Raw genomic sequence first — 25,126 nt, 5'->3', positions numbered from 1 at the left:
AATACCAGGGCAATTAAACGGACCCAAAATGTCATCAAAATCTGAAAATTGGCATTGTTCCGATCAATCACTTAACGCCATTGGCCATTGTTATGGTGACTGTGCTGCTGCGCTCCCATTGTTCAGAACAATCGACCTTTGGAGGCTATTTAGGAGTAGTTTTATTGCCCTGGCGAGATTTCAATTTGCATGTGTGGAATCAGTGCGAAACTAGCTTTCGTTAAAGACCGGACGTATCAAATTATGCGGACGCTTCGGTCGTGAGCTATAGGACTACCAATTATGCTGCTTTCGGGGCGATTTAGTGAGTCAGGTTTTATCGCCTGGACCCGCCAAGCGCGAAAATTTTCTGTAATTCATGATTGAATCGGCCAATATGATCGGGAATTGCATATATATTGCCATCAATTTTTATCCTCTCTCTTCTCACGTAATCAGTTTTACAGGTAGAGCCGAGGGAAGTGTGTTTGAAAAGGTACGGCCCCTCAATAATAATTAAACATCTTCGGGCGTATATACCCGATATCATTGCACTTGTTCACAAAGTTGTGGGATGATCATGACTCCGGATATGTGTTATTTCCAGAAACGTTCGTAGCTTGTATCATGTCTCGTTATGCTGCGACACGGCCAATCAAGGTTTCAAGGCTTCCTCAGTAGAAAATAGTATCAAAACTATAATTCTCGTTGATAAATTAACTTTCAGTGGCGAGAAGCGTATAATTTCAGTACTCGAAAATATCGTCTTTTACTACTCGACTCGAATCATTAAAATAAATACTCGATTCATATTCGAGTACTCGAATCATTGTGCCCAGCCCTACCTATTAGTATGATTCCGTAACATGTTGTTTCGTGACCTCATGTCTGCTATATCAAAAAATATAGAATCGCCCAAACGTCGGCTTCTACACTAAGTGACGCACACGATTTCAAATTGGTATTTCTTCACTGGAATATAATTTTTCCCTGCTGGATGGTATTTGTCTCGTGAGGTTAAGATTGCCAAGACAGTATTTTGTATTTATAACGACGTTTTCGGTCATCATAAGGGCAGTCCTGTTCGGCCAAGGTTTTCTCGCTTGGTGCGTCGTGGCGCGGTAAAGGCTAACGCCGATATGCCTAATGCCCATTTCTATAAATCTTGCGCATTTTTTCTTGGGGATGAGTACCCAAAAATCAAGATATTTGGCAGCATGAAATCACGCCTACAGCCAAAAAACTTGAAAAAGATGCGTAAATTTTCAAAAAAAAACTCAATAATTTATGCTAATTCACGAAATAATTTTGAGCCCCGTTCGAGCTTGCCACCCTTCATTGGGGGTTTGGCGTGCGGCATTTATAGTCCTGTCTTTATCTATATCTATAGCTACTGCTCGTTCTACTGGACGTAACGATAGCAGTCTACTCACGACTTTCCTGCAATCTTAATTAAAAACTCCAGACTCTAAGTCAAGCTAGTGTATTTTATAAATATAAATTTTCTTTTTGTCATAACTCGATTTCTTAATATTTTTGGGGGCCGCAAGAAGGCTAGCTGGGGGCCGCATGGAGGGCCGCACTTGGGAATCACTGATATAGACTCATAGTTCTCGTAAAAGTAAAAAGTTGACTCATTGACCTTTTACAATCGATTAGATATGTAAATGAATCGATTTTGATTACATTACATTTTTTCGAATGTAATCGGTTACGATTACGAGTACTGTAATCGTAGTGATCGCAACTATATTGTGAAATATCTCAACTGTAAGCTATTTTCTTCATATGTCTATCATTGTTGTAGCTATGAACTCACGCTATTCATTATATCCCCTGTTTGCCGACATGGAAATGCAACCATATGTTGAAATATGTCAGCCATCATTTGTTTATTTCATCTGGCTACCGCCTACCATCGTTCGCCTTCATGAACTCGCTCTCTCCCAGGTCGATGCTAAATCGGCGTCTATACCGCCGTTACTCCAGTATTTTCTGGCACTACTTTACTACCACAGTGGCTCGGTTTTAACCCACTACTGATTTCTACCAGGGATTCTTAAACTTGAAACGCGTGCTCCCAAATTTGTAAAATTAGGAGTAGCCAAAATTTTGAGGAGAGTACTCGCGACATTTGGGAAACTGATGAGAAGAAAACGTCATTAATTTCGCCCAACCACGTATCATTGCTCCATTGTCTATTTGATACTTACGACGAAACCGGAATAAATGCCATCGCTTTTGCCTATATTGCTGACCACGTCATACTTATGTAATTATTATTACTGCTTTTATCGACCGTGTGGGTGTTGTGATCTGTGGTGAGCTCTGAAAACAAGAATGGACATAAGGACAATGTAGTGTTATGGTTTATACTTGTAGCTTTCAACATTGCCCTTTTACGAACCCCTTAAAACTATAGTTCGTCGACTTCCCAGGGGTCCATGGATCGCTGTTTGAGAGCACTTGATTTTATTCGATTATCGATTATCGATAGTGAGTTCATGAGTTGCTAATACGCAATACGCATACCGTCATCACCCTTCTAGAAGCCGTATTGCCCATATTTATGATGCACGCTACCGACCTTCTCCCAAGGCATTTCGTGAATTAGTTTACTAATTATTGGAATTAATATATTCATATATGTAAACGTCAATATTGATTATCAACAAAACTATGCGTCAGTAATATAGTCATATTGAAATAAACCTGACCGGGGCCTAAGTTATCGTAGGCCCTGACCTGACTATTTTCAGGTAATACTCGTCAGGGTTAATCATCAACAACTAGCAGGGAATTCGAAAAAAAACTTCGTCTATCAACAATATTTAACCGACACTTGATTGCATTTTGAGTTGCATTTAAAACAAACCTGTTTAAAACATGGCCTGTTTGAAACATGTTTTTAATTGTTTTGTTTTTTTTTACTCATGACTCCATGAGTCTTTAAATTGTGGCGTCACAGTGGAGGGACTTGACAATTGAAAATATATAATAAAGTTGACTCCGTTGACGAAGAAGGCTTCTGATTATTTTCTTAAATGGACCAAAAATATCTTTGAACCATTTACCATTCCATATCGCGAATCTCTTTTATATTGGGTGCAAATTGTCCGTAGGCTCATATTACATGTTTTTGGAAAGTATTTGCAGAACTATGGCATAATTATATGATTTCAGAAAAAATTAAACGAACTGTTTTAAAACACCAATTGTTTCAAATGCAACCCAAATTGCATGGCACATATCTTATTATTTCGATCAGCCTAATGTAATATCCTAGCTAAACGCTCAATAATTCGCCAGTATAATATGCAGTCTACTTTTTGTGACAGCGGCATACACTCTGCGACCCCAAAAATTCGTCACAAGAATTACGCTTTTGAAAACCCTTCTCGATAATAGATTTACTATGGATTCCGATTATTTCCGCAATGAGCTGTCGCGTCATTTGAGGTCGCATTGTTTTGTAAATCCTTGTCGTATGTGCTTGAGATAATCAAATGAAGGGAGAACTGTATTCCAATTGAAAACATAAAAGTGTCGTATCGTAGATAGGTATTGGATAACCGTCTTTTCGCTCTTGATTATAGTCGAAGTACACAACTAGAATTATCTTTAGTTATCCAAGCCTGGTATCGGGAATTTAATGCATTGTGTATTATGATACTAAAATCCGGGTCAGGGTGAGAACAAATTGTTGCAGCTTGTGATTCACAACCCATGCGTGCTTTTTTCTGAAACATTCCAAGAATAGCACCAGGTGAATCGTACGGTGACGCAGGACATATGTCATGTCTCCTGAAACATTCTGTAGGAAGCGTGTATTGATATAGGTATAGCGGTAAATGACTATGTTGCTTCCGAATGTAGCACATCGAACCTAGCAACGAACCGTAACCATTCACGACACGGCTACCAGTGGTTGTCTTTCAACAAGACACTGAGATAATTGCCATACAATACATATCAGGTCATCTTGTAGAACAGTACAGAAATGTTACAAATGTATAGTAGTAAACGTGAAATTTCTCACTAAAGTAAACGAAGAATTGAGTAAAGACGCCTGCTTAACAGTTCGGCGTTAGTTACTATGGTGTGGATATCAAAAAGTTATAGTTTAACCCTATATACGTGTGTTACGCGATAACACAGTATACAATATTAGTTGAATGGTTTGGTATCGAAATACTGCGCAATATAAGTGTAAAAATAACCGCAAAGTATAGCTCTTGTGCATCTGCGATCTTTACCAATTACCGCAGTATCACACAGCTGCAATTCATTCATTACCCATTGGTAGCGTATTTTAAATGAGTTATGCGCATTTACGCATGGCCAGGGAGCGAGCACATGATTTTCCACGCTTAATTCTGACTGAGTCGTGTCTCTGCTTAATTTGGCCAAAAGTAAGCGGAGCCAAACTGTCCGAATTCGGCCAAAAGTAAGCAGAACCAAACTGTCCGAATTACGCGGAGTTGACTGTGTATCGTGAAAATGTGGTAAAGCGGTATCAACAAGCCATGCAACTCGTAACGTATTTGGTATCGCCATACAGCACGCGGCACAGCATGTGAGCTGATGCTGCATTCTGTTCAGTACAGCGTTCGAAAACACATGCAATCCTGCGTGACGCAGGAAGTAATCAAGCAGCCTTGTTTGACGATAAATTTCGGCGAAACTTACTGTCGCACGGCTCGCTTAGAATCTGCTGACAGTCACTCAGTATCAGTATACAATCTGTCAGAATCGAATAATATTATTGACGCTACTTTCCAGTAGCGTGACGCAAACTTAGTAACTGCAACCATAGTGCCCCATATGGTGTTGACACAAGCAATGTTCCCTCTACGCTGCGCAATGCTGACACGGTCTCCGCGCACGGAAATCTCAGATATACGCACAAAAAATCCCAAGTGATGACCCGGGGCTGACGATATTCATGATACGATATTGTAACGGAGTTTGGTGTAGTGACGCAACCATGCCATGCCGTCTGGAACAGGTGAGGAGCAACGCAAACCGCAAGCGTATTGGCCATTGTTGCGCAACCGATTGAGCATTCACACTCTCACTGTCGTCCGCACTTGCTCCTGAGCTGCTCAAACGGTACGACTGCGTCACAATACCAAACTCCGTTACAATGCAACATTCGAGGATGTTTTTGGGGTGTTCCAGGACCACGAGCAGAATAAAATTTGTATTTTTGCAATCAGTGCCGCTGTAGCTTTCGGTTGATACCCGTTTTATCAAATTTAATCCTCGGCAAGCCGGTCAAAAATTGCCGTCAAATTGCCTTTAACCAAATGTAAATCGTGACGTAGACCAATCTCACTGAGCCGTGAGATTTGCTTGTGTCCACACTATATAGGACACTATGCTGCAGCGCTTTCGATGATACATCGATTGCGAAATTCTTCGGATTAAGACCTGAAACTCAGGTACGGTACATGCTATGTTCGAACTATGCCCTTTCTCCTGCTTATGAAACAAGGATTTAGTTCGACTATTTAGCACTGGATTTCATGCAATCCAGTGCTAAATAGCATTGCAATGTGACGTCCGATTGTTGGAACATTGTACTAATTACACTGCTGTCGCTATCTCGTAGTCTTATAAATGCTCTTTATCCTAGTAAAGAAGATATATTCATTTGTAAAATCAAAAGATCATAGGGATGCGCCGTCTACCGATAGCAGTTGAAGCGGTATCACAACGTGATGTGTAGAACTGAGTGCTACGATGCCGCGGGGTAGCAAGACTTTGCCGGTGTGAAAATGTGATTGTGAAATTGTTCAGTGATCCGTGACTTCTGATGTTTCAATGGATAATGGATAATGGATATGTACTCTCAACTGCCACCCAGCGCTTAAATTTATTCTGTGATCGCATACGCGATATGCTGAAAGCGATATATCAGTGGTTCGTGACCTGGCGAATCATTATTTTAATCTATAAGCATTCGGCTTACGCCGAATTTTCGCCTTGTCACAGACACAAAAATCCCAGCATCACGCATTTAATACATGGTTTTTGAATGATGATTCACAAAATGAACTGTGCGTCAACAATAGTGTTGAATGATCAAAACCGTCAATACATGATTTTCACACAACAAAACATATGATACCGCGAATTTACGACAAATCAGTGTGATTTCTCGCACGAGTCGGGTGTGCGTCTGTGTAACCTCCTGCGAACCCTCGAAACTGACTCATCGAACGAACCCCTGTGGTTCGTATGAACCCCGGTAAAAAACATTGGTAAACATGATACAATTATTATCATGAAGAAGTCACCAACAATACTCATATTACTTGCGTTTCTAGTGGCAGTTTCCCGCGCTGCGACAACTCGTCGAATATTCTTATAAATCTATACTCTCGTGATGATTTTAGATGTTCGTAGCCTACGAGATGAGCGGTGCCAGCTGTGTCTGAAGATCGAATCATTAAGCGCTGGACGTTGGAGAGGAGTGATAGCCTATATTGTAATATTCATAACCTATTATGCTTAACATAAAATGTGTTGGTTGCTTGCCAATACAGGAACGGTGCTCACAAATAAATTTCAATCCTGTCCTTAATTTAAAAAAAAATAGAGAGCAATTCATCACAAACCGAATAATACCATGCGGTATGACTAGATCCATGGCCAGAGGTCATGTTAGACCAGAGGTTATTAACCGGGGTTTGCACGAACCCCAGAGGCTCGGTGCAGGTCAAGAATCAAGATATACGCCTGACTCATATACAACATCAATGACACAGCTTTGCAGTAAATTTTCATTATCATATTCTTGAGTGAATTATTAATTATATTTTAATGGTTCAGTTCTTTCAACACTGTTGCTGATAGCTCATTTTGTGACCAGTATTCTGTACTTTAACTAATGTATTAGATGTGTAGTTTGGTGGATTTTTGTTTTTGTGATTTGCCGAAAATTTGCGGTTCGTCTAATGCTCTCAATTAGCGTTCAGTCGTTATCTAAACTGCCGACAATCCTTCTCTTTCTGTATTCAGACTGCCCGACCTGTGTGCAAAACTGTTGAAACTGAACCCTATTTTCAGGTGAACGGTTTTCCGAATTCATACTGGGGATGGGGAGGTGAAGATGACGACATCAACAAGCGGATTAAGTTCCGTCGCTTGACTATAGCCAGGCCGAAACAACCATTGGGGAGGTGAGCACTACAGCCGATATCTTATCCGCGGTGCGCCGGTTTGCACTACGGCGTAAACCGCGCGGCTGCGTCGATTAAATTGCTTTAAAATATCTACTGCTACTCCCTGAAACACTATTCCAGACACCGCTGAGAAAGGCTTTTTGTTATTGGCAGGTTCACCATGATAAAGCACGGGCCCGATAAAGGCAATCCGTACAACGACAATGTTCACAAAAACGTGAGATCGGCGTTGAGAAGGTATCACGTGTTTCTATTTTCTGGGGATTTGTTCTGTTTTTATTTATGCGCTTATCATTTCGTAGTCAACTACTATAGGTGGATTTCACTTCCCACGAGGGTGGCGTTATGCCTGCCTTTGATAACTAGGTAATTATAGTTGTCTAATTAGATTAATTAGCGCGAAACGCTGGTAAGCTAATTCTAATTTAATTCCTGGTTATGTTGAAAATGCTACAGGAAAACTGTATAGGGCGGAACAAGTCAAACTTGGTACACATAAATTAACCATTCTCATGCGATGCCTATGACATACAACTCCGGTTTAGTAAGAACTGAACTTGATTTCTGTTGCATTTCTTACGAATTCGTAATTTTAGCCATTTTCCAAGTTTTTGTGAATTCAATAATTATAATTTTAATCGAATTAGAGAAAGCTGAAAATTATCTAGTTGTTAAACTCCGCACATGAGAGTCGTTAATGATAGTCTTGCCCGGTAAGTCGATCGTATCTTTCACTGCTTGTGACATCACATTTTGCGCAAATTTGACTGAATTGAATTGATTAATTGAATTGAACTGAATTGATGGGATTGATTTGATCGAATTGATCTACTTCCGCTTCCGTTACTTCTTCTAGTCGAGTAAGCTTACCGATGCTTCTGACCATTCAGACCACCGCTGATCTCAGCAATTCTCCGCTCACACCAACATGTTACCATTCAGAATATCTCATGACGGATTGAGCAATCTCTTGGCGGAAATTGTCCGCATCGAAAACTATCCTCTTTTCACGCGAGTGTTAATGGACATCGGAAAGCCATAGCGAATAACAGTGTCCTGATGGCAATGTCTCGCTATCTCGAGAAGACTTCGCCGGTCGCACCTACAATGCCGGGTTTGCAGCGAGCGATCCGGCGTCGTGATCATACTGTATCGTTTGATTACGTCGATATGGAAGGCCGTTTGCAGTGACTGCGGAAAGTTTGGCTTGTGGGTGATGGATATACCGCGCACGTTGTCTTAGATTGAATGTGTTAAATCGCGCTTTGACTGTTTCACCCAGCATAGTGCCGTGTTTGATATTAGGTACCGCTTTATCATTTGACTTATAATTAGAGCTGAGCAAAATGATTCTAGTACTGTAATGAAACGCTCCTTGCGAATTGAATTGATTTATCAACGAGAATTATAGTTTCGATATTATTTTCCACCGTGAAAACCTTGAACCCGCCATTGTTCGTAACGCAGCATACGGACATTTAGTACAAAGCTTACATACGTTGGTGGATATGACATATTTGTGATGTCGTCGTGATCAATCCGCAGTAGGTTTGTTCAAAAATAACTTTTTTATGGATTCCGGGGATTCACCGATTAAATTGTTGGGTTGCCTGAAAAAATACTGGACACCAAATTTGGATCAGTTCCAACCAGTAGACGCCGACGCTGAGCCAATTGAAATTTTCGAATTTATTGAAAAAAAATTTTTTTTTCAAATTTACTGTCAACCCATGAAATTGTTAGGTCGCCTAGAAGAACCATACGATGCATAACAATTTTTACCTACTTCAAACCGGTAGAAGCGAAGTTATTTCAGTTGAAAGTATTGAATTTGCAGAAATAGCATTGACGCTGGGTTATCCCGGAATTATGAATGAAAAACTCGAATAACTTCGCTACTACTAGTTGAAATTGTGATGTCATCATAATGGGGATGCTGTTGAGAGTTCAAATATGTACCCTTTTAGCTGCAACCAAGAAAACAATCCCAGTTTTACGACACATTCAAGAGAATTTGATATTTTTTCGACCCTAACTGGCGACCTGACGACTTCATAAAAATGTCGTTTCCGCTAACATGCGTATGCGTAGCTTTGTGCTCTATTTTTGATACTGGGCTACTACTTGATCGAGGTTTCAAGGCTCCCGTATAGTGGGAACAAATATCGAATCTATAGTCGTCGATGATAATATCATTGTTAGTGGAAAAAGCGGGCATAATTTCAGTACTCGGAACTCGAAACCCCCAAATCCGCGATTTTGCAGCCGATCCGGCATATTTTGTGTGAAAAGACCTCGGAAGCATAGAAAATGCACATTATTGCCTCGTAGATGCGTCTCGCATCAAGTAATAATTCTTTGCTATGTTGTTTGGATGAGCCACTTCGGTAACATGCCAATACATTGCCTAAATTTTATAGCGCCAATGGTTTCACTGCATTACTGGCTTCGCGGTATCGAGTGATTCGTAAATGGCTTAAAATCAATTCCGAATAGTTTCATGCGAGACGAAGCCTGTCTCCTGGAACCTTTTATTAAACTGAGCCAGCACTGTTCTGATATTGATTTTAGCCCACTGTTAGGGAACAAATCTTGCAACCATAATGTGTCTGAGTATTCCATTGTTGTAAGTGTCACTGTGCATTGGCGAATTTGTCTTTTATCAGAGGTCAAGTTAAACATGACGCTGCGTTGTACACTGCCCATTGAACTACCCATTTTATCGGTGCTCTCGACTTCGAGGCGATTACGTTTCCATTGGTTACGACAGTAGCAACGGCTTCAAGAATTTAGCTGGGTATTTTATTCCTTGCGACACTGTGACGACCGCCATGTCCTTCAAAAGTGTTTTACTCCGTCTTCGTTTTATCTGTTTGATGCAATCTATATTTATTCTGCGTTATAAAGTCGGAGTTAATACGCTCATTTCCTTTATTTGCCGGTAAGAGTTACGTTTCGAAAACTGAGTTCGTTGTGATAGCCCACGTGCTACGTACAGGGCTGTAAGGACTTGAATCATTACTGCAATAAGGCATGTGACTCGACTCAAGCGAGTAATCGACCGGATGTGGTTTGACAACATTTGTACTAAATTCTGCGTGTACTCTCTATGACAACACGCTGGAATTATGGTACACTTGGCCTTATGATCTGTCGTGCATGGTTTGCCAACCAGTGGGGCGTGGCCTACCTGGACTGAAATTGCTAGCAACTAATGATTAACAGGGAACAGGAAGTGTGAATAAAAAAGTGTTTACTCTCTTCATTCTGATGTCGTGTAATAATTTTATGTATATCTGTCTGTGCTAGTCTGTAAATTGAAGAGACTTCGCATTCGCCACTGGGGAGATAGTGTTGTGGTACGGTCCAGAGCTACTGCACGCTGGGTTGCTGGATCGAGTCCGACTAGAGGATCCCTACCTTAAGTACAATCACTACACTTTTTCGGCATCCTACCCACTGCTTGAGTGCCCAATTTTACCTATGAAATCAGTAATTTGTTTGTAACTTTTTTCTGTTCATTTTAAGAGTAAGTACCATGGAAGTGAGATAAAAACATGTTGCTTCTGCATCTTTTAAGCCCAAAACCAGCTTTCTAGTGTCAGCGGTTATCAAGATATGGCAAAATTGGCTATTTTCGGCTCGTTCGGTGAAAGTGCACGACCACTAGAGGGTGTACGTACCCAACATTATGACAGAATTTATTTATTTGCTATTTGGCACCACATATCAAGACACTAGCATAATATAACGACTTTGAATCATCACGCATGCTTCATAAATTCAATTCGACTTGACTCGAGTCTCCTCCAAAAACGAGCGACTTGACTTTGTAAGAATGTGCAATGACTCGTGACTAGAAGGAACCGACTTGATCCCAACGCTGCTTGACATACGACTGGTGGCGACCTGAACCGACGGATGCCAAGATCTTGAACGTATCTAACTAAATGGACTAACTTCTCTGCCCCAACACTCCTGTCCCGCCCACATTGAAAATATCCGCCACACTACGCGAAGTATCTTTATGAAATAGGCAAGCCATGATAAAGAATCTACCAAAATCCAAACAAATCACCTCGGCCCGACGGCGTCAGCCGAAAACCATGAATAGAGACATTTCTGGTGTAGTGACGACGCATTTTACCGGAATGCAACCATCAGCCGCTACCAGTAAATTACCCCACAAGTAATCCAGCAATTCAACAGTGAACTTAACTGGGACTGTCAGGCCGCAGCGTGAATGAAAATTTAGAAATAACATTTGTCTATCCCAAATCAGAGACTGGCAAGTTGGAACAATTTCATCACCTACAAGAAAATAGCAGGGACTTAATTACAGCCCGACCGATTTATCGGTAATATGGTATGGAGTCGATATCACACCTTGAATGAAATATCGGTATCGACCTTTAGAGGTAGAAAAATATCGACGATTTTCGTGACGTCACAAAATAGTAGGTAGTCCAATAACTATATTGATTCATTTGTAATATATTACATGCATCCAAACGCAGTCATTTTAGATTCATGTCTGAGCTTAGTAATGAATGTAAAACTGTTTAAACAACTGCTTTCAAGTTTTGGAAATGCGCCCAAGCTTACGCTATTGGAATACCGACTGAATATATTGGGGTATTAGGTGAAGACGTTATTGATCAGTTGTATCAAAAATCCGATATCGGTCGGGCTTTAGTTACGGAGTCCCAGCGAAATATCAAATGAGTTGGAATATTACAAAAATAATAGACTTTCTAGTAGCAAAAACAACCCCAGCTACAACACTATAAATTCCTTGGAGAAAACTTCTATGAGATGCGTTGAAATCAGTGCGTAAACGCCTGAATTCCCGTGATGGCCCTTCCGAGAATAAGCGCGTGTATATCGTGGGTGCCTGAGAACAAGAAATCAACTCTCACTTCTCGACTCGAAACAAACTTGCACAAATAGATCATTCTAAATCAGACTAGTTTGAGCGAAATATCGGTAATCTAATTTTAATCTAATTTGTGAAAAGTTTCAATTCTAATCGAATTTCTGGTTTTCCTGAAAATGCGGCACAGGAGAACTGTATCGTGCAAATCGAGCCAAGCTTACTGTACAGACCATTTGTTATTCTCGTTCTTAGCGAGAATGAATTTTGATTAGATACGAACTGAGCTTGATTTCATTGCATATCTTTCCAGTTTGAAATTCAATTCAATGTCCCATTTTTTGCGAATTCAACCATTCTAATTAAAATCTAATTTGAAAAAATAACAGTTTGGCTATAATTCTAATCCAATTTTGGAAAGCTGAAAGTTTTCCAGTCTCCCAACTATGACTCTAATCATTACGGTTCATTCATATTCTACGACTCGATTCATTGTGCTCAGCGCTACAGACAACTCACCTTCATACGTGTTGACGGTTTCCAAATTCATCAGATGTCGTATGATGTGATATTCGTCGCTGATGCCGTTGCCACCCAGAACGTCGCGCATATTTCTCGCGATTTCCAGCGACTTTCCGCACGAATTTCTCTTGATGAGAGAGATCATCTCCGGTGCCGCGCTGAAATAATGAAGCTCGGTGGCATCACAACGCCTTCATGCTGAATATTGAGCAGCCAATTATCCAGGAGTCCTCAATGTTGCAAGCGATATGTTTATCGATAAGTAACGTCCGGATAGATGCAAACACGAGACTGCACTGTAAGGTAGGGCACCCAGATATGGCTAACAGTTTTACATCACTTCGTAAACAAATATGGTAATTTATAGATGACTACCCGAAAACAAAATCTACCAAAACCATTCTTAACTGAAAGTTGCTGTCACACTGATTTTCTAAAATACAAATTATAATAAGGTCACGGCACTGTAACCATTCAAAATTGCTCTAGAAATCGGATACCGACATTGTTACGAACAATCACAGCGCCCTGTACAGATTATGATGCCATTAACCATCTCTAAAAACAACGTTACTAGGCAATGTTCCCTCTAAGCTGCGCACCTGCGCAATGCTGACACACCTGCGCATAGAAAATCCAAGTTGCGCACAAAAAATCCGAAGTGAAGACCTTTTCTTTCAGTCGTTACGCACTGTTTTCCAAGGGTCTGCGCAGTGAGTTGGTGAGTGTGCGCACACTCGGCAAAAATTAGAGGGAACATTGTTACTAGGTCATGGTCTTGTGGTGCTCTAATTGTTGAAAACAATGCTGATTACCTTTTCAGGGTAGTGAATCAAGTCACAAGGTTCCAAGTCAAAAGTCAATCTTACTTTGATAGTTTTGACTCGAGTTGAGCCGAGTCATTTTCAATTCACCACTAAGTCAAGTCCAAGTCTTATTGTTCACTGCTCATTATCCTGTTCACTGAAACTCTCGGGTGATATCGAAGGCCTCGCATTCATAATATTCTCATTTCTTCTCACTGCACATGCTTATTCAATCAGATAAAATACAGTTTCTCGGTCTATCGGTCATAAGGAGTCTTGAAATCTTGAATACGTCATATAGAATGTCTTCAGTCATGCGCAATCCCCCGAGTACAAATCCAGACAATACACAAATTGACTCAAGTTAGTAATAATCCATTTTTAAGAAAATGACTTGGGTCAAGTCGAGTCAACGAAAAATTGTTGTTCAAGTCCGACTCGAGTCATTACAACCCTGCTTTTGACTGAAAAATCCGATATCGACTGAGCTTACCTGCCCTCATCGCGAAGCCTCCCAACTTGAATGCAGCTCTGTAAGCCGATTGATATTTCAGTGACGGCATCTGCAAATTTCTTTTGTATCAACTGATTTCTGGCGAGAGGTTTTTGAAATTGAATGCGATCCAGTGCGTATTGTCGTGCTGCGCTGAGGCAGAATTCGGCGGCTCCGAGCGCACCCCAGGCTATCCCGTATCGTGCGCTGTTCAAACACCCGAACGGCCCCTGAAATCATAGACATTGCAAGCATTATAAGAAATTCTGTTGGAATTTGTGAACCACGAGCCTCACTTCAAATCAGTAACATGGCGTATCAAATTAAGCCTTTGACGCTAGATAATAGTAGTAATGTGTATGATGCTTTAGACAGATAAGCGTTAGGGTTAGCTGTAGTTAGTTCGAAGATGCGGTTTACTTGTATTAGGGTGAGAGCAGGGGGTCGTCAACACAAAACGGGCAGGGCAAAATGATTTCAGTAGAACTTGGACATGAATCGAGTAGATATTTTATTGATTCGAGTAGAGCGGTGTGAAATGATTTTTCCAGTATGGCACTGAAATTATATTCAATAGAGAAAGAAGTTTTGATACTATTTCCATAGTGGATGGCTGTAAACCACGATTGGTCATATCACAGCACACAAAGCATGTAGTACACAGCTACAAACGTAATATTGGCTTATATCATTGTGAAGTCGTGATTAGGGCTAGGCAAAATCGAGTACTTGAGTGATTCGATTCCGAATTACGCTTCGAGTCGAGTGTTCGAGTATCACTCATCATGAGGTCACAACAGAATGTACTATGTCAAAGTTCAAATATGTACCTTTTATGCCACCACAAAGAACAAAGCCTGTTATCCGTCATGTTGAAGATACTTGGTATCTTTTCGACCAAATCTATTTCATTGCACTTCTTGACAATGTTGTGGGATGATCATGACTTCATGAATGTGTTATTTCCAGTAACGCTCGTGTCTTTGTACTATATGTCTCGTATGCGCCAAATTTTTCCCTATCATAAAGGGGGGCAGTTCTGAAGAAGTTTGAGAACCACTGGTTTAAAGGCTTCCTCGATGGAGAATAGTATCAAAACTATAATTCTCGGTAGTAAATTAACTTCAAGTTGCGAGGAGCGTATAATTTCAGTAGTAAAAAAAATCTTCTTTTACTACTCGACTTGAATCATTAAAATTAATACTCGATTCCGATTCGAGTACTTGAATCATTGTGCCCAGCCCTGGTCGTGATTAACACACAGCACTGTCACAAAGTGCAACGAAATTGGCATAGTCGAAAAAATACCATATCAACGGGTGGCGCCATTATATTTTTTTGTGGTCGCATGAAAGGTACCTATTTGGACTTTCCGCATGTTTCACACTGTTGCGAAGTCATAATGAGTGAAAAAAAACGCCTAATGCTTGATTCACAATCGAATCACTCCGACTCAGGTACTCGATTTCGCCAAGACATACATACGAGTAGCCTACTCGCCACCCACACTGTCAATTACTTAAACTTAACAACACATTATTGTATCAAATAATGGACACACTTTGTGAACTGCTTTCTCTGAATTAAATACTAGATCAACTTTAGCAGTCTAGACATGACTGGCTATGTCCATCTTCAGGCGTCACCGATAGATAAACTCCGGTCAGAATTGGCGGGTGCTCCATCGCAAAGTTCTCTCATTCTCACCTTCAGACCCGAGGTGTTGGGTAACATATTTTCAGCCGGCACTTTCACGTCTTCCATAACAATTTGTCCCGTTATCGAAGCACGCAATGAAAACTTCCCTTCGATCTTCGGAGTGGTGAGGCCCGTCATCGACCTCTCGAGAATGAACCCACGAATGGTGTCGTTTTCTCGTTCATTCTTCGCCCACACGATGAAAACATCTGCGATGGGCGAGTTGGTGATCCTGCAAAATGTCATTATCACAGATGCGTCACATATTTGCTCGGAATATAGCAAAAGAAATAATAATATTTTCTCTGATAATCTCAGTACTGATATATTACTGAAAAATAATGAGTTGTTAGTGTAAAAATTGATTATTTCAAGCAGTCAGCACTAAGGCATATAGGCTACACATGTTACTAACATTTTGTGACAATCTGGAGAGAGCAACATTATTCAAAGTGGTGGCCCTTTGGCCACTGGAAAACAATATTATGTATTGCGCAAGGCAGAAATGTGTGCCTGGGTGATTTGATTCAGAGCCAACTATCACGCAATATGATTCCATGAGCATGCAAAACGGCTTGAATAAAACATATTGTGACATAGATCATAGAGCTTTTATTGATTAAATCGTAATTCTAATCACTATTAAATGCCTATTTCTTGCTTTATAATATCTGCCAGGGCTCAACTAAGGCTGGTTATCACAATTCACCAGTGGCGGCTCGTGACAATATCGGGTGGTGAAGCAAGGGCTGCAAGCGACATCAAGATGACGTCACAATGGTGTTTTCCAACGCAAACAAGTAACTTGGTGGTACAGTAACACGAACGACAACAGTGACTTTAACGTATGCGCCGCGAGAGGTCTGCTGGTGAGCTGTGACTTGAAGTGTGGTAACTGCATAAACGGCGTGCGGAACAAAGATTCGACACGGTTCATGTTCGCACTACACCTGACTAATTATCTGCAGAAATGGAAATGACTATAACTCGAGAGATTGCGTAAGCCTAACTGGAAAGGTCAACGAGTTCGGACACATACGCAATAGTTATCTCATAGATTGGACAGTCATATTGAATCCAAAACATCATTCTGAAGAACTACGGATAGCAGCCTCGGAAATTCGGTCCCGGTACAGCATAGGAGATTTTGGCCTTGAGGCTGGAGACTGTCACACGACACATACGGCTTACGGTCTATAGCAGGGGTCACCAACCTTTTTGCAACCAAGGGCTACTTTTGGGTACTGGTTAAAGCGACGAGCTACCATTTACTCCAACCGTTTACCCGTGTCAGACCCAATTTCCGCTTTGATATTCAGAATAACGCGAAACAATAACCAGAACGCCAGAAGGAACGCCTCTACACTCTTGGAATATTTCATTAATGTTATGTGTTGTGTTTTCGGTTATTTATAACCGAATATGTACTCGTAACGTTTGTTTTGTACCGTTACTACCGTATCTAGCCCGTCTACTAGTTGTTTGTTTTTGTTATTATTACGTCATACAGACAAAATAGTTCTTACATTTTGAATTTGATTCACCCCATCACTAACGTTCGCTACTGATGAGAGTTAGTCGAAAAGCTTTTAGCGAATAAATTAACAATATGAAGTTATTGTTTCGCGTTATTCTGAAGTTCTGTACCACAAATCACTTGCTTTGATATTCATAGCATTGGTCAGGCATCGCATAGCGGTAAGACTTCTAAGATATTCTTTTAAATCAAAACATCTTATTTCAACCAGCTAGTCACTAAGACTTTTTAAGAAATCACGAATTACTTCGCATCGTGTTTATATAAATTATATAAAAGCTGTAAGCTGAGATTTGGAAATAAATCTCGTCACACGCAGAGATGCCACTCCTGGGTTTTTCCACCCAGATCTGGGTTTTTCGAGCATCACCTGGGTTTCTGGGTTTTTGTGCTTGAAATCTGGGTTTTTTCGACATCATGTTTGTCAGGTCAATTTTACGGCGCAAAATTGATTATTAGCTTGATAAAATCTTATAACATCGACGGATTCTACTGTGATTGAGTCTAAAGAGACCCATTTACTATTAAAATGAGAGGTCTTGGCGTGATGAGAGAGCTCAATTGAATACTGAAAGTCATTTTCACAAAGCAACTCTGGAGTCTGGAGCATTTGTTTTGCAATTCAAAACGATTTACAACTTGAATGCTAGCGCTGCAACAAATTCGCTGTGTGTCAGTAAATAGTATGTAACTGCTGTAAAGTATGCAATTAATGCACATGGAAAGACCAAATGGTGATCAAACTAATGTACCATGTTGACATCAAAGTATATTCACTTTCAACAGGGACACTCAAAGAGACAGTTTGGGCACCCGTGCAAGTTATTCAGAGGGAGTGGGGTTTGCCAAATTCAAATGTACCCTTAATTTCATGATCTGGCAGTTTCTTTTTCGACTAAACATCCCAGATAAAAATGCTTGTCCCAGTTTAATGAATCGAAAGCTATTTTTAATCTATCTGGTCAGCTCACAGTCACTGGAACTACCCTAAAATCATCTTCATGATAGATGGGGATTATCATTGTGACAAACATTACGAATATATAATAAACTACCTATTGACCCCCCCTCCTCTATACCGAATGCCCGTAGCAATGTGTCGAGAGGAGAGCATCATATTTCGATGGATTTGTTCATTTAACTGAGCAAAATGTATGGTATGAAAATGAACAGTTGGGATTTCAATATCAAGGGCTAAAACTTCTTCTATAGTCGTATAACTGTCATTGATGACTCTCAGTCACTGTTTTGCAGCTATATCATATATAAATTTGAGTGAAATATAGGATCTGGGTTTTTTCAACGTCCAAATCTGGGTTTTTCCAAAATAGCTCAGTGGCATCTCTGGTCACACGTTAGACTGGACATCGTGTTATCTGTTTCTAAACCTATCAGTGGGAGGCCTGGCATTGCATACCATCAACTAGTGCGCTGTACTCTGATATGTAACTTACACTGCAACTCTGAGTGAGTGTTCCAGATGTGCATTAGTGAGGCGTGTACTGTGTTTGTTATTTGATGAATGTCGTGTCCGCAAAGGCTGATTCACAACGATAAGTTGAATCAAACACGCTTGCAACCTTCATTGCTGCTGCGCAATTGCGCATGCGCATTCACCACTGTACTTTTCTGTGTCAACAAGGCACCAAAAGTTTGCTGCAGCCTTGTGGGCTTTGAGGTGGAGTTTATTTTGCAGTGGTACAATTTCAATCTCTAATTGTTCAGCATCTAGACATGACAGATTTCATTATACCTGACAGCAGCATCGATTACAGAAAGTTTGAATCATGGTACTATAAATTGCGTTGAGTATAAGAGAGACAAGCTGTGTCAAATGATGCAATACACATTGGGCATACTGCATCTGCTAGTACGTCACCGCCATTTGCTACCGGATAGTAGCCTAATGTTGTTTACCACTTTGGCATTGTCCGGGTATGTCGAGCTACCATAACGGAACCCCCCACCCTTTCAAAAAGACCGTGGATGGCATGCGGTCATATCGCCTGTATGAGCAGTACGCCGTTGGCCTATTATCTGTCTTCGATATCTTGTTATTCTACTACATGTTGGTATATTACTAATTGTAATTGGGTATATTTGGTATCATCATTTCAAGTCGTTTATATCTATGTACTGTCATTTCTAAGTCACATGTTATAGTGTTATTTGAAAAACAATAGCTAAATCACTCAATTTATATATTTAAAAGCTCACTGGTGATAATCGGACGAATATTGGCAAATGCTGCTATTCGATCTATTTTTAGAACAGGCTCGCGGGCCACTCATCTGGTCCTCGCGGGCTACCTGGTGCCCGCGGGCACCAGGTTGGTGACCCCTGGTCTATAGTGTCTATATGTCTGCTGCAAAATCGCCTTTGAAAAATATATCACCGAATAAATACGTGATTGAAAGCCGGAAACTTGGTACACTGTTACATGAAATCATCGAGAAGTAGCCTCATGACCGTTTTCGGTATGGTACACTGTCAAAATTAATACGGACAGACCAACACCAAATTTTGCGTAAAATTTACTGAGGAATAGGCTGATCAAGCGATCAGCTGTTAGCCGCCATCGAAAACGAAACAGCTATCGCGCTTGACAGGGGTTGTAATTGTAAGCAAATGGCCTGAAGGCCACAATTGCACGGTGAAATTGACATTGAAGAATATAAAATAAAACTAAATATTTGAATGCAAACCGAGGATGTTAGTAAACCGTTTCATGATATCATCATCTCATCAACTATCTCAGTATGGAACACAGTTAGCGTTAACACAGATACACCGGCTTTTGCGTAAAATCCGCAATGCGTTAGGTAGGCTAAGTGTCAGATCAGCGCACATCTCTACCATACTCGAACTTGATAACGAAATTGCTGCCCGAATTATTGAGTACCAACCTTGAGACTTGGCACAGCGTTCGATACTAAAATCAAGACATACCATGCAAAAGCTCATGACGGATCTAGCTAAGGAGCATCGTTAAAATCAATGGAGACCAATACCGGCTTTGCGTCAAATATGTTTGCGATAAATGACGAGTCAGCTCTCACTCGACTTAGGAAACGAAATTACCACTAACAGAGTTCAGTGACAAACTTGAAACTTCGTACAGCGTTCGATACTAACATTAAGACTCACCGTACCAAATGTCATGACCGATCTCGGTATGGAACATCGTCAAAATCAATAGACACCAATACCGGCTTTTGAGTAAAATCTGCTGCGATACATAACGGATCAGCACACACTCAACTTCGGAAACGGAATTACTACCCTAAACTTTGAGTAGAAACCCTGAAACTTAGGACAGTGTTAAATACCACCATCACGACATGACATACCAAGTTTCAAGAATTATCATGGAGTGAAACACCATCAAAATCGACCTATACCAGCAAAGATCGACTCAACGCATATGACGATAACCGAGTTCAGATATAGATACGATTGTTACATCACACCTTAAGGGCAACTAGGCTATGTTGCCCCGGTTGCTCGGTAATTTTATGAATAGGAGAGAGTAAATCACCGTTTCTTTATTGTGCGCGACTTTGAGAGAATAGACAGTGAAAGCTTGTTATGAGCGCTACCGGGGCATGCCCCGGCTAGACATTCGCAAAGCGAAAACACGAAGAGAATTCGATTTTCGCAAAGACTTCGCTATATATGGGCATTTACAAGCGAAAAGACAAGAAGATTACGATTTTCGCTGTGATTTCGGTGCGTCTATAAATGGTAAAGAATTGTTATTGAACAGAATTTTAGGTGGGGCAATGCCCCAGTTGCCCTATAGGACGAGCCGCCACTGCAATTCACCCCAGTTCTATAGCTCAAAGAGCGGAGGATTCACGAGAAATTATGACAAGTATGGCACATTGTATTGGCCGCTGCAAAACACAAAGTCTAGTTATTTACGCACTCACCACGTCTTACTACCATTCAAACAATAGGTATTCGTTTTCTCATCGTAACGGGCTCTTGTTTCCATACTCCCTGGATCACTGCCATGATTCGGCTCGGTCAATCCGAACGCGCCAATCAATTCACCGCGGGCTGTAATCATATAGTATTCATGGACCTCACCACCCAAGATATGGTTAAATTTTTAAATGAGGAACAAAAAATCAGGATCAGGGACTATTCAACCTTCTTTGATGTGGCGAACCCCTAAAGTTATTGTGAATAACACATGCACCCTATATACTTAATAGCATTCGATATATGTATATAATTGATAGAGCTTCTTGGAGGTACAGAACTTCAATATACAATCAAATAGTATATTCATATTGAAATGAACCCGAATATTTTCGGCTGACACTCGTCAGGGGTAATCGTCAGCAACTAGTAGAGAATACAATGTTCTTTCCAATTCTCTACTAGTTGCTGACGATTACCCCTGACGAGTGTCAGCCGAAAATATTCGGGTTCATTTCAATATGAATATACTATATAATTGATAGGTTATCAAAAAAAAGAAAGCACCATGGCGAACATCATCTACATTATAACCCACGGTTCAGTGACAAGTACCTTTGTATACCTCTTCGAAGTATTCTAAAAAACTACTGAGATTCCGTAGAAACTGCTACGGTACTTCTCTTGCGCTTGGCGGAATGCTACAGGACTAATTCCACTATATCACGGACTAGGAAAGGAAGGATGTAGTTTATTTTTGTCCTTGATGTTTTTTTGCAGCATATACACCGACTCATGATACAAATACACACGATCTGCGCATATGCATATCATGAGTGCATGATGTGCATATGCCGCCGGACTAGGAAGGTGCAGATATAGCCTTTTACGGCTTTCTAAGTCTTGCACCACCTCTCCATGCTATCCTATCAATGCATGAGCACCAAGTAGGGAAGTCATGGATACCAGTGTTACTAATAAAGTCTTTGGTCTGACCCGGCCGAGGATTGAACCCACGACCTACCGATCAAGAAGCCGGACGCTTCACCATTACGCCATCTTGTCGGTCAAGGAAATCCGTCACTAGTAATATAGCCCAGGGTATGCAATCTTTTGCGCATACAAGCGGGTCTGATAGTGGGTCTGGCGCACATAGACTTTCTTCATAAAAATTGATAATTGTCATTTGTCATGATGAGATTAGCAATGAAATTTGATACTGGACTACACCAACCAATAGTAAATTTGATGGGAAATCGGCTGAATTGTAAATAGAGTTTTCAGGCTTTTGAATCGTCTTTAAAATCCATGTGTTGTGTAAAATCAGTATGCATATTTTAATGACTTACGGCCAATCTACAAGCCTCTATCGCGCCAAGTTCAAATGTGCCAGATCAAGACAAATTCCATTCCGCAAAACATTTTTTATGGGTTATAAACTTATTCTCGACAGGACATCCATTGCACAGCTCTGATATAGTGGATCAGTGGTGGTTGAAGTTTATAATTAGAAGTAGCTCTCACCCAATTTTGGCAAATATTTCTCCTTGTGTTCCTCGGTCCCGTACTGATTGATGGGGTGCATAACAAGTGACGATTGAACGCTCATGGCCGACCGATATCCGCTGTCCACTCTTTCACATTCCCTGCGGGTTGTGTGTTGATTATTAAACGACTAAAACCTTCTCATTCCTAGTTGGTATTCCTTTCATTGCAGCCTACACATTTTTTGTTCAAATTTCACTGGCTACTTGATGAAATTGTTAGGTTACCTAAAATAACGTTGCACACCAATTTTGGGTCAATTCCAAAAAGTGGAAGTGAAGTTATTATAGTAGAAAATTTAGGATTGAATAAATAAAAATAAATAATAATTTTTTTTCAAATTTTACTGGCTACCCCATCAACTTGTGTGCCCCATAAACTTCTGTGCCTCAGTGAGACCAGCAGAAAATCATCCATCATTTTGCCAGTAGAGCAAAATGAGCTGACTACCCTACTCTACAGCCAAGATTTTCTATGAACGCCACATTGGTTCCCATACTATGCTTAGAATAGGCTAACTTCATTGAGGAGCGCATGTGCTCATTTACTTCTCATCCCCATACCGTTAGAGTCATTAGTAGGCCATCAAACGTTACAGATGGATTACCTTGCAAGCAGTCCATAACCAACATATGATATCCCGGCGCAGCCATAACCTTTGATTGTAGCTCCCAATACTCCAAGCTCGCCCATTTCTTTGAATATTTCCTTATCAAATGCTGAATAAACATTTTAAAAATTATAATTTCCATGACATTACATGTTTTGAGACACAAGCCTCCTAATTCCGTAGTACAGTGTTATCATTGCAAGATATTTTCTAACAACAGAATATCAACATAGTAATTCAATTTACTAAAGAAGGTGTTGTTGAATAGTATATCGAAGTTCTGTACCTCCCGGAAGCTCTTAGAATGTGTAAAATGTTACACTAGATGAACTTGATACAATACCAAAGTTAAATTATATTGAAGTATTCAAGTTGCTGACGATAGCCCCTGACGAGTGTCAGCCGAATATATTCGGGTTCATTTCAATATGATCATGTTAATCAAGTGAAGTATTTCTATGAAAATATCCAATAAATGCTGACAGCATTATTACAATATAGAAACTCACTTTCATTTCGATTTGCTAGCAGAATTCGAGGCATCAATTTTTCTTGACAGTAAGAGTTGAACTGATCTCTGATAAGTTTCTCATCGTCTTTCAGAAGATCGTTCAGTCTGAGAGCATCTTGCCATTCAAATTTAGCGGCAGCGGATTGTGCTGAAAGAAAATAGCGGAAGAAATTAGATTACACTATTATTATATCGCTTTTCCATGATACAGACATTTATTGTTTTGCCAAACATAAAATTTGATTGGAGGTGACGATACGATCTATAAAGGCCTTGTTACTCGTCACCTCCCTGGCAGTGAAGTAATAGTGTATCAATTTAAAGAATATAACCAAAGACAGTCTGCAATTGTAGGACAGAGAAGAAAAATGAACACAAATTTCCCGATATTCAGTTTTTGAGGGCTGTTTCATTTTGGTTCCAGCACTACCAATTACGCAACTTTTAGACTGCTCAGCAATAATAAGGGACACTGCTTGCCCAAGCGCAACGAGCAGGAGTTACGTATCTATCTGTGGGTTAGAAATCTATAGCTTGCTGATCTTACCGTATATTATGACAGCAAAATGTTTTATTCAGTTCAAACTACATGCCCGAAGTTTTTGACATTGCGATCATGCCGATCAATAAATGTCACACTCTCTATACCTAACTAAAGGAATGTCAATGAAATGATTTTACCTGCAGTTCGAAAATGCCCCCTGCTGGAATTGATATACCTGCACAAACGCGAAGATGTTTTTGTGCAATTGGCTAGCATTTTCAATGATCAAATAGACACACTATCAAGGTTTCAACCCCGTCGAACTCACAAGGACTCCAGGTTATATAAAACGAAATTGTGTACGATATCGGGGAAGCCCCAGAAATAGTATCGCCATTGATGACGACGCGTCAGTCAACCATGAAAATTAATTGATGTGTTTATTTCTCATAATGTGTATATTTCTCATATTTCCACATCATGGAAGATAATTAGCAATTACTAGGGCAAGTTTTTGTAACTTTTGTAACTTCTTTACAGGTTCCGCGGCAGCTGGTGTGATCAGACTAGATGACCTCCACGGTCTTATCGATCATTCCTATCTAATACCGAATACTGTGCACTAGGATTGTTCAGATTTGAAAAATTGTCAGGAAACTTCGATGCTTGTGACCCAAATGAAGGTTTAGTACATAAAAACACTTTTATGAATAATTTTGGTCATCTTCGTCGTGATCTTCTATCCCCAAAAACCCCCCAAAGTTCCACGGGGCAATTCTCCTTACTACTGGATATGTAATGTAGAGGTCGACCGATTATCGGCTTGGCCGATTATCGGCGCCGATATTTGGAACTTTCTCGAATATCGGTATCGGCCAATCTAGGCCGATATCGCGACCGATATTTTATATCAAACTACAATCTACCTTTTCTGAACTGATCTGCAATTCT

General features: G+C 40.4%; 3 protein-coding genes across 4 annotated transcripts in view; 2 read left to right on the top strand and 1 right to left on the bottom strand.

Annotated features, from left to right (window-relative positions):
• Positions 1 to 10,135, top strand: part of LOC145439539 (beta-1,4-galactosyltransferase 2-like) — a 34,188-nt gene extending 24,053 nt beyond the window's left edge. The window contains exons 4-6 of one of the 2 annotated variants that reach the window (XM_080317037.1): positions 7,054 to 7,166; positions 7,323 to 7,406; positions 8,060 to 10,135. In XM_080317037.1, the coding sequence (XP_080173163.1) occupies positions 7,054 to 7,166; positions 7,323 to 7,406; positions 8,060 to 8,123 (261 nt within the window). In that variant the 3' untranslated portion in view covers positions 8,124 to 10,135. The remainder of the gene's footprint in view (positions 1 to 7,053; positions 7,167 to 7,322; positions 7,407 to 8,059) is intronic. The other variant, XM_080317036.1, reaches the window with a different exon arrangement.
• Positions 1 to 25,126, top strand: part of LOC145439535 (uncharacterized) — a 355,509-nt gene that overhangs the window by 147,494 nt on the left and 182,889 nt on the right. The window lies entirely within an intron of this gene.
• Positions 11,180 to 24,538, bottom strand: LOC145439538 (glutaryl-CoA dehydrogenase, mitochondrial-like). The gene is made up of 9 exons (XM_080317034.1): positions 24,373 to 24,538; positions 23,690 to 23,839; positions 23,178 to 23,289; positions 22,550 to 22,671; positions 21,031 to 21,160; positions 15,571 to 15,793; positions 13,864 to 14,093; positions 12,562 to 12,722; positions 11,180 to 12,063 (listed from the first exon to the last, which is right to left on the bottom strand). The coding sequence occupies exons 1-9, from the start codon at positions 24,449 to 24,451 to the stop codon at positions 11,996 to 11,998; spliced, it is 1,275 nt and encodes a 424-aa protein (XP_080173160.1). The 5' UTR covers positions 24,452 to 24,538; the 3' UTR covers positions 11,180 to 11,995.

This window comes from Botryllus schlosseri, chromosome 5, assembly GCF_051294905.1.
Source record: "Botryllus schlosseri isolate E-star chromosome 5, Bs_hap1, whole genome shotgun sequence".
In the NCBI taxonomy this organism is placed as follows: Eukaryota; Metazoa; Chordata; class Ascidiacea; order Stolidobranchia; family Styelidae; genus Botryllus; species Botryllus schlosseri.
This window is presented reverse-complemented; position numbering and strand designations above follow the sequence as displayed.

Coding starts and splice junctions, on each gene's coding strand:
- LOC145439538 (XM_080317034.1), bottom strand. CDS start 24,451: ATGCTAGCCAATTGCACAAAAACATCTTCGCGTTTGTGCAGGTATATC. Junction 21,161..22,549: donor GAAATATTTGCCAAAATTGG/GTGAGAGCTACT, acceptor ATATGATTACAG/CCCGCGGTGAATTGATTGGC. Junction 14,094..15,570: donor CCAACACCTCGGGTCTGAAG/GTGAGAATGAGA, acceptor CTATGATTTCAG/GGGCCGTTCGGGTGTTTGAA.